This window comes from Echinops telfairi, unplaced genomic scaffold (assembly GCF_000313985.2).
Source record: "Echinops telfairi isolate 266 unplaced genomic scaffold, ASM31398v2 ScPeMD7_5592;HRSCAF=6446, whole genome shotgun sequence".
Taxonomy (NCBI): Eukaryota; Metazoa; Chordata; class Mammalia; order Afrosoricida; family Tenrecidae; genus Echinops; species Echinops telfairi.
The window spans coordinates 35,843,731-35,853,300 of record NW_022109491.1 but is presented as its reverse complement, the minus strand read 5'-3'; the positions used below and the strand labels follow the sequence as shown (position 1 = coordinate 35,853,300).

Genomic DNA, 9,570 nt, shown 5'->3' with positions numbered 1-9,570 from the left:
GAATAACCAGTCTCCAACTCCATTTCCCCAGCTAAGAAAGGGAGACAGAGTAACAACAAATAAAGTCTCAGCTTCACCAATGCCCAAAGCAAACTGTTAGTAAATTTGGACAAATTGCACAAAAGTAGTCTCACCTGGCCTGCCTGTGCTGGAATGCAAACAGCCAGGAGAACGTGGGTGATCCGAACCTGCCCCAGTGGCAAACCACTTGACTAGCCTGTCAGGGCTACCAGCAGGCCTAAAAGCCTCCTCCCCAAGGACCCTCCTCTTTCCAGAACCCTTCCAGCATCCCTCCACAGGAGTACTGGATGAAGGTTTATAGGGCTGTCTCTTCCGGTCACCTGTACCCTTCCCACTCCCATAGCCTTCGGGCTGCACGAAAACGGAAGACAGGTAGAATCTATAACTGGAACTGTCTGCATGAATTTGAAGAAACTGAGGCTCAGAGACAGAAAGGCTTTTCTTCTCAAGTGATGGGTGGCTCCTCACATGTAATGATTTAATTGGCTTTCTAGATAACTGGCCATTGGAATGTTTATTAGCTGCTTCCTCCTGGGGAAATTTGCATCAGAACTGTCCTGGGTTTTTCGTTTTGTTGTATTGAATGGGTTTATTGGTTTGTTTGTTGGGCTTTGTTTTTTCCTCTCCCCCCAAAGTGGCTTTCATACTTGTCTATATATTGGAAAGGGAAGAAGTGGATGAGGAGAGGGAAGAAGATAGAAAAAGGAGGGAAGGTAGGAGATGAGTGGGAAGGATGAAAGAAAATAGAATAGAAGGAAGGGGGAAAGAAGAAAAACTGAAGGAGAGAGAAAAAGAAGGACGTCAAGGGGGAGAGAAGGAGGCATCAAGGAAAGCAGATACACTGCAGGTGTGGGCCTTTGAAAGCAGGAACAGGAGGAAGCAGTGTCATCAGGGCAGAGGAAAAAATCCAAGCTGGGGCTCTGGTAGGTTCCCATCCCCCATTCGCCCTGATGTCAGCCACCCAAACCTCCACTTACCCTCGCTGAAGACAAAATCTGAGATGATGTCAAAAGGCTGGATGTGGACTGCTGATAGGATCATGGTGACGGTCTTCTGGGGGTCGCTGGAGACCAGTGAAATAGTCTGCTGGGCTTGACATTCATAGGACCTCCCCGCTGGGGTGACCAGTGCAGAGAGGCGATGTGAGTTGGCAGTGTGCTTCCCAGCTGCAGCAAAGGCCAAAGCCATGGTTAGATTCCTGGAGCCAGCAGAAGCTTCTCACCCCCTGTGCCAGGTGGGGGAGTCTTGCCCCTGGGCTCCAGGTCCCACTCCTCCAGGAGGTGCTGCCCTGCTGGGGGCTCCCAAACCCAGAGTAGGGGAAAGGAAAACACTCCCAGGTTTTTCAAACGTGAAATTTGAGCCTTTTTTATGGAGAACAGTGGTAGCTAATTAAAAAAAAACAAACACTCCCAGGTTTTTCAAATGTGAAATTTGAGCCTTTTTTATGGAGAACAGTGGTAGGTAATTAAAAAAAAAACAAAACACTCCCAGGTTTTTCAAATGTGAAATTTGAGCTTTTTTTATGGAGAGCAGTGGTAGCTAATTAAAAAAAAACAACACTCCCAGGTTTTTCAAATGTGAAATTTGAGCTTTTTTTAAGGAGAACAGTGGTAGCTAATAGAAAAAACAAAACTTGTTTTTAACTATATAAAACTTAACAATGGAGACCCTCAAAAAGACAGAAAGAACAATTACTTTGTTTTCCACATTTGGCCCCTCAAAACAAACACCACCAAACCACCTTTTTGCTCAATAAAGCAGGGGTCTGCTGCTCAGGGGCCTGGTACATGCTCTTGCACACAAATGTCCTTTCTGACATGAGAGGCCCACTATGAATCAGAAGAGATTTGGTGACACACCTTAGCAATAGTAGCCCCCCATTTATCTGACTTCTGGTTGTCGTCTTTCTTTTTGGAAATGTAAGTGGAGCAATGTTTGAATATTTCCATAAAGAAGAAAGAAGGCTTTCTCTGTGATGAGAAGAGTGAGCCAGGGAGATGGCATTTTCTAGGGGCTCAGAAAACAGTGGGGGAGGCTGCACAGCACTGCGTGATTCTCCACTTCCACAGGATTCACAGTGCAAGTCCTAGGTGTGTGGATTTGACGGCAGTGCAAGTCTTATCCTGCTCAGCTCTGAGAGGAGGGCCTCAGGAAGGGGGAACAAGACAATTTAGAAAGAAAAAAAGCAAAATGTAGTCTTTGACCGGGCTTGCAGGTAGGAAATGAACACTGTAATTTGGTGAGTGGGTGCGACTCTTGGACAATATTTTCAGAAAAGGTGGGTGAGGTTTTAGAGTGGTGGTCAGGAAAATGTAATAAATTCAGACATAGGGCAGAACCCTCACAGGTTTGATGCCTGCCATCCCTGATGCCAGGCTCAAAAAGACGCTAAAGGCCACCATCCCCAGTCTACAAAGAAAGTCTCACTGCCCGGCTGCAGTTGTCGCCTGTGAGAACCATAAAATCAAGCAAAAATCAAGCTAGGCCCTTCTGTGTTCTTTCAAAGGGCAAGTGTTAAATAGACTTCCCAAGCAGCCTTTCTCTAAAGCACCAGCCTGGGCCAAGCCACAGTGCATGGTCTGATCATCAGGGCTTTGGGGCCCATGGTCTTAAAGTGTATCTTCAAGGGCCTAGAATTAAAGGATGCTCTGGCTGTCCTGGCTCTTCCTCCCGGGCAAGGAAGGCAAGCCCAGATTTGGCCTGGGGGCACCCAGCCTGGAAAGGTTTCCAAACTCCAGTGCTGGAGTCATTTGGGCCCCACACGTGCACTCCCAGGCTCCCGCAGCTGCCCTGCCCGCCTCCACTTACGACTGACTGCGTCTTTGAAATGGGTCTTCTCAGAGGAGTCATAGATGAACTGCACTTTGCTCAGCCTCCACGTCGCCTCTGGCCCCTTAGACGTATTGTGGCTTTCCTACGGAGCAGGGCAGGCGCGCGTCAGTGGCCCGCGGGCCTTCTAATCCCTGACTGCCAGCGGCCCCCGCTGCAACACACCCACCTGGGCGGTCGGCTTCCCCCGAGCCGCCCCGCGCCCTCCAGTTACCTTCACAAAGAGCAGCGTGAGCGCGTAGGCGCGATCCACCCAGAACACCTGCAGCTCTGACTCATTGTGGCCGCAGCGGCCCTTCACTTCAGCCCCGCGGGTCAACGCGATGTCCGCCTGTTCCGTGATCAACTGGGAACACAGACGCCCCCCCCCCCTCAGCGCGCCAGGCCCCCCGAGGCCGGAAAGGGAGGCGCGTCCAAACTCCAGGCTGCACGCTTGGGTGCTCCTTTGCGCGCGCGCGCGTGCACGCGCACTCCCAGGTCCAGGAACATGCGGTTAGATGCTCTACGTGCAGACGGGGGCGTTAGGGAAGCCGAGAGAGGGGTTTTACTGTCAAAGCAGGCACGGGGAGCAGAAGGTGCTGCTAGCCGGAACCCCCATGCAGCATTCGGGAGCAGCCTGCTGGGCCACCGGAGGGGGCAAAGGCCAGCGACCCAGTCTTCGCAGGGCCTGGATCAGGCGAGGCGGAGTGGGGGGTGGGGGTGGGGGTGGGTGCCCTTCGTCCCTGGTGCCCTAGGAGCAAGCTGGGGGAGGGAGGTAGTTTCCTTACATCGACATAATTGCTGGCCCACACATCATAAGGTACAATAAATTTAGCCGCAAACTCTGCCATGAGACACGTCGTCCCATTTTCCCGCACCACAAATATATCTTTTTCAGGGTTGGTGGAAAGGCCGGAGAGATTTTCCACTTCTTGTTCCGCCACGATTTTAGTCACCGAGTCTGCAGAAGAAACAGACAAACACATCGCATCATCAAGCCCCCTCGGCTGGGGCGCCAGGATGGGGACATTTGGTTCGGCGGCCACCGGGTTACAAAGTTCCTTGCCCACTGCTAGGTGCTCTGGCAGCCAGCCATGCCTCGAGCCAAACTCCACCCTGTTTGCTGTTCATTTAGAACTAAAATCCAAATTTTAAAAGCCTTGCTTATTTGTAAGCCTGCTGGTCTTTTTCTGCATTTTGGACTTTTACACCTAACTGTGCTTGCCAATACAGAACCATCGCCCGGCGCCATGGTGGGCTAGCTTATCCAGGTGTGGGTGGCTCGGGGGAACTCCCCGGCACCCTGCCCCCTGCCAGCGCACCAGAGCCAGCTGCGATCCCGAGCTATGGACTTGGAAATGCTGTTTCCCACAAAGGGGGCACCCCGCCCTGCCGGTGGCAGAAACACAACTCACAGAGCAGCATCAGGAGAACTCCGAGTCTGTCCACGCTGCGAACAGCTGTAGCGCGGAGATCCATGCTTGCAGGGCGCCTCGAATGCAGCCCGCGGAGCTGCTGCGGAGCCCGTCTGAGAGGGAATCCCTCAAAGTCGCCGCTGGAGCGGGCCGGGGTGAGAGGGCCGGGCGGTGGGGTGTCGAGTGGGAGGTGGAAGGGAGCGCGTGTGCGGTGCGCGCTGGCGACGACTGCTCGCTGGTGGGTGCTGCACCGCCCGTTGCAGGTGGAGCACGAGGCTGCTCACTGCGGAAGGACAGATCGCGATCCAGGGAGCTGTCCACGACCGCGCGTGCTGAAAGAACCTCAGATGTGTTGCCGGAGAGGCTGTGGCTTGGCTCGTGTGAAGGACCAATGAGGTTTTTAAAGGGCCAACCTTCTCTTTGGGTCTGTTTCCTGTTCTGCAGCCACGTCCGCAAAGATGAGTCTACCCTGAGAAAGTTAATAACGGCCTCAAACTTACCCCACCAGGTACACAGCGACTACGTGATCACATCATTTGAGGCTTGTCTTCTGAAAAGGCATCTGATTCCTGAAAAAACGGTGGCAGAGCACAAGTTGTAGCTGCTGAGGGAAGGAGGGGGAGGCTGGAAGAGAGAAGGAAAATGCTATGGCAACAGTTCCTTCTGCCTTTAGAGAGAGACATCGCCTTTCCCCTACTCCCACTGAGCTTCCCTCAGACTCTGTGGTGCATGCAGTTGTTTTCCTTGGTGTCTGCTCCCTGCTTGCATGAGTCCCATGCATTCTGCCATCACCTACCCTCACTCACATTGTGACCACTCTGCCAAGAGGAATGTAAGTGAGCCGGCAGTTCGAGGTTATCCAGGGCTTCTTAGGCCAGAGATTTTAAAATGATGACCTAAGCAACGTTATTGTTATGGGGTGTGTGTGTGTGTGTGTGTGTGTGTGCATATGAATATTACTTTTAAATCTCTAGTGGCAAAGCAAATACTATGGGCTAATTCCTGTGTTGACACTGTGGTCAACATGTTTATTTTACATTGTTGCCCTATATATTAGAATACAACTCTTCTAGCAATAGACACGTTGTCTTCAACAAATGTAGGGATGTCCAAATATTTCGTTTTTAAAGGCTGGATCACTAGGGTGATAAAGAAAATTGTTGCATCAGTGATACATTCTCAGACAACAAATGATTTCATATTTAGGTTCAAACTGCCAAGTACTTTCACATGCATTGTTCCCTTGGATAATTCCCACACTCTTAGAAGACAAGCAGAAAGAATCCTCTCCTGGGGCTGTACATCCTCAAAAATTGAGGCTCCAAAGAACTGATGACCTTCTCAAATGTCATGTGCTTAGTTAGAATTAAAATAGAACAATCACATGCTTTAACTTCTTTGGGATCACCTTTATTTTTCCTTTTATAATAGCTTTACTCCAAAATGGATCATATTATAACTTCTATTTATAAAAATCGTCATTCAGTAACAAGATAGTAAGCTGAACAGTCAGATCTCTATTGTTAATTCACAGCCTAGAAATGCATAAACTGTGGGTTTAAGCCTAATCACTTTTTGACATTTTATTTGCTACAAAGTTTCTATTTGTTGCTTTAAAACCTATTCCTGTGTCAAAAATTTAATGAGACAGAATAGCTCACAGTAAATGAATGTATAAAATGTATAAAAACATTAAAAGGTCAACATAATTAAATCTATCCCACCAATATTAACTAAATAACTTAATGACTGAATGGTCATACTGAGACTGGTGCTTTGGAAGCCCAAAACATAAATAAATAAAGCAAATACCATTATACAAATTAGAAGAAATGCCTGTTAATGAACAATTATGTACAATTTTCTTGTGGTAGGTTTCTGCATATAGCCCTACCTTATCATGTGTTAAAAGATCGATTGAATTAATTCACAGTTATCTGTTGTAAAAATGAAAGCTTTCATTAAAAATAACATTGATCACTGCTTTATGATCTTCACTTGTTAATGTATACATCAGGTTGCTTTGGAAATTACTTATTTTCATACCTGATATAAATGATTTCTGCACTGACAGCACAGTGTATTTGAGTAAGTTCAAAGACAAAAATAATTTATTAATCTTTTCTCCTTTAACACATAATAGTTTAATGCCCTTTTTGGCATTTAACTTGAACAAAGTTTATGAATACTCAATAATCTATTGAGTATTATTTGTATTGAATTTGTATTATTCCCAGTGATCATTACACCTTCAATTCTCACCTATATTAATTAGATAACTTTCTAATCTCACTGAAAAAATAATTTTATTTATTTAAAATAATCAAGATGGTGATAGAGGAGCACAATTTATCCTATATCATATTTTAAGATGTTGATAAAGTTTTCTACAATTTGCTTTATTATTTTTTAAGTAGGGGAAGGCTGGAGGAACTGATATATAAAAATACACTTGGGTGGATGGGGATGGTGTAAATGTTCATCCTTGCTATTGGTGGTCAGTCCAAAATGTCAGAATTCGGTCTTTATGACCCAAGCAGATAAACTTCAGGGTCTTCTCTAGATGCCTCCACATATTGTCTCCTATTCATGTATTTGGTTTTAGTTTTTTTAATTAGCCTGTTCAAGTGCCGTGCTGTTGGGTGATAGGAAATTGAGAAAATAGAGGATAAAACCCTTACACAGGTAAAATAGAGCTTGCTGTTTGGATGGGAGACAATAACATGCATGAAGGGGTGAGTGATACTTAGCACAATTTGGCCACAGATAGTCAAAGGAAAAAGTTAAGACAACCATTCTAGGAGAGTGGAATTTAGGGATAAAGCCTGCTGAGAGACGGTGAGTCTTGAAAGACTTGGACAAATTGACCTGAGGCAGAAGAATAGGAAGGGTGAGGCAGATGAAACAGCTATCAGACAGGGGAGTCAGTACAAACATGGCATGCTTCATCCTCCCATCCTCATCAATGTTTCATAAAGAAGAAATTGGGCAAAACACTGCAAGGCTATGTGTGCTACATCATCCATATTTACCTTTGTTGTTTGACGTTTGACTCACACCCTCACTGACATGCAAAAGCTGCCCTGACTAAAGCTAAACATCTCGTGTTGTCTTTTTCTTTTCTGTGTATCCCTTTATCCTTAGTTGCACCATCAAATGGGTTGATGGATAAAGTCAGGAAATAACATAAGGGAAATCAACAACCAATACTCATTAGAAAAATATGCCTATGATAATATATATTTTTGATAATATATTTTTAAAGAAAATACTAGGCTTTGTTGCAGATGAAATTTGGCTTCTGGAGGTCTCAGTCCACTGTACTGTGAAATGCAAAACCGTCCGGCTACTCTGGGGGCTCATACAGCTCTTATCACCATCCATACATCCATCCCTTGTGTCAAGCACATTTGTACTTAGGTTACCATCATAATTTTCAAAGCATTTTCTTTCTACTTGAGCCCTTGATATCAGCTCCTCATTTTTTCCCTCCCTCTTCCAACCTCCCTCCCTCAAGAACCCTTGATAATTTATAAATTATTATTATATTTTCATGTCTTATACTGACCAATGACATGGTATTTTTAACTCCTTTACCAAGTTTTCACACCAGGAAATAATAATAAATGGGCCTGACAAGCCACAGCTCATTTAAAATGATTTCCAATCTAAATTATGAGATAATGTAATTTCTTAAAATCTTGTTTTTGACATACAGGGGTCTCTTGTGCTCTGTTAAGTTTATTTCCCCCCTATTTGTCCTTGCGCTGGGATCTGAGGATAATTTATATTAATGGCCTTAGGGGAGTAGGTTGAGGCAAGCATCTGCCGTGCTCCCCTGGGATGCTTAATTTGGAATACCCGCAGGGCTCTGATACTGGAATTTTTTAACGTTTCTATTAACAGTAAGATTCCTGGTGGAGTCTTGGTTAAGGTCTGTGGTTCAACTCACAAGTCTCTGCGGAGGAGCTGCAGCAATAAAAATGTACATAAACATGCCTGCATCAATAAAAATGGACAGCCTGGAAAAAGACAATGAATTTGATTTTGGTGTTTTGTGTGTGTGTGTGTGCCATGTATGTGTGTGTGTACCTTGCAAGATGCTCAAATAACCGAGAAAGACAAGAGGGGAATACTCCACAGTGTTCAGAAAGACACCTGGAAGGGGGGTCTAGGAAGAATTGTGTGTGTAATGACTTTATTATCCTAGCAGTGATAGTATTTGGGAGGAGTGGATACATCTCTTGGTCTTAGGGGTTTCATTCCCAAAAGATCCCTCTAAGACTCATCCCAACTAGTGATCTTGGTTGGGGAGCAATCTGAAAAATTCTTTCAGGGAAACCATGCTGGGCTTTCATGATGAAAATACAGTATCTAAGAGTGTTGAAGTATGAGCTGGTCAGGACACAGGTCCGTGGCTTTGGGTCGCAGGGGCATGAGGGCCTGGACGCTTAACGCCTGAGCACTGGTTCCAAACTTCCCAAGGCGTGGGAGGCGAGCGCTGCTGAGGGCATCTGGCTGCTGACAGCAAGGAGCTCTTCTTGAAGGCGTCCGCCTGGGAAAATCTGTAGGCTTCGCAGGCAGATGGGGCTCCTGGGTACACTCGCCCAGCCACGTCCAGTGAAGAGTTGGAAGACAAAATGCGTGCCCACTTGCCTAAGGGGAGGTCCATCCCAGCTCCAAAACCGGGATGGGGGTGCTTCATCGCTGGATGCTGGGGTTTGGGACCACAGAGAACACTGGGTCTTTCATGTTCGGTGGTGGAAGGTCACAGACTGGGAAAAAGGAGGAAGAAAGTTCCTTGGCACAATGTGTACCCCTGCCCCCCGCAATCTTTATTTATTTGGGGGGGGGTAGCTTCCCTCCAAGCTTTTTGCTCCCTAGAAGCAAGCAGTGCCAAGGTACACCTGAGGGTGGGCGGTGGGTTTGGCGCTCCTTCAGCCTAAGGCTTTTTAGATCCCTTCTCCAACTGGAAATAAATGGGGAGCCAGGGGGTGGGGTAGAAAGGTGAGAGGGGAAACGGGTCACAGAAAGTTCTCTTCCTTTCTGTCCCACACCGCCTGTGGAGGGTCCACCCCGAGGGCCACTCTCCCGGAGCGCCCTCCAGCTTCAGCCTCCTGGTACAAAAGAGGATGCTGCGCTCGGCAGCTTCAGCCTCCTGGTACAAAAGAGGATGCTGCGCTCGGGCGCGCGAGCGCCCAGGAGTCCGCGGAGCCCGGCAGGGCTTCCGCCATCCCATGCCCCCGCCAGGCTTCCCAGCCTGGCAGCAGATGGTGCTCGGAAGAAACGGAGGCTGCAAGACGGACTGGGGACGGGGATGGGGGAG

General features: G+C 47.2%; 1 protein-coding gene across 1 annotated transcript in view; it reads right to left on the bottom strand.

Annotated features, from left to right (window-relative positions):
- Nucleotides 1-4,925, bottom strand: part of LAMP5 (lysosomal associated membrane protein family member 5) — a 20,483-nt gene extending 15,558 nt beyond the window's left edge. The window contains exons 1-5 of the mRNA XM_004697834.2: nucleotides 4,245-4,925; nucleotides 3,618-3,790; nucleotides 3,065-3,196; nucleotides 2,830-2,935; nucleotides 999-1,187 (exon numbers count right to left, since the gene is read on the bottom strand). Coding sequence (XP_004697891.1) covers nucleotides 999-1,187; nucleotides 2,830-2,935; nucleotides 3,065-3,196; nucleotides 3,618-3,790; nucleotides 4,245-4,308 — 664 coding nt within the window. The 5' untranslated portion in view covers nucleotides 4,309-4,925. The remainder of the gene's footprint in view (nucleotides 1-998; nucleotides 1,188-2,829; nucleotides 2,936-3,064; nucleotides 3,197-3,617; nucleotides 3,791-4,244) is intronic.
- Nucleotides 4,926-9,570: the final 4,645 nt, after the last annotated feature.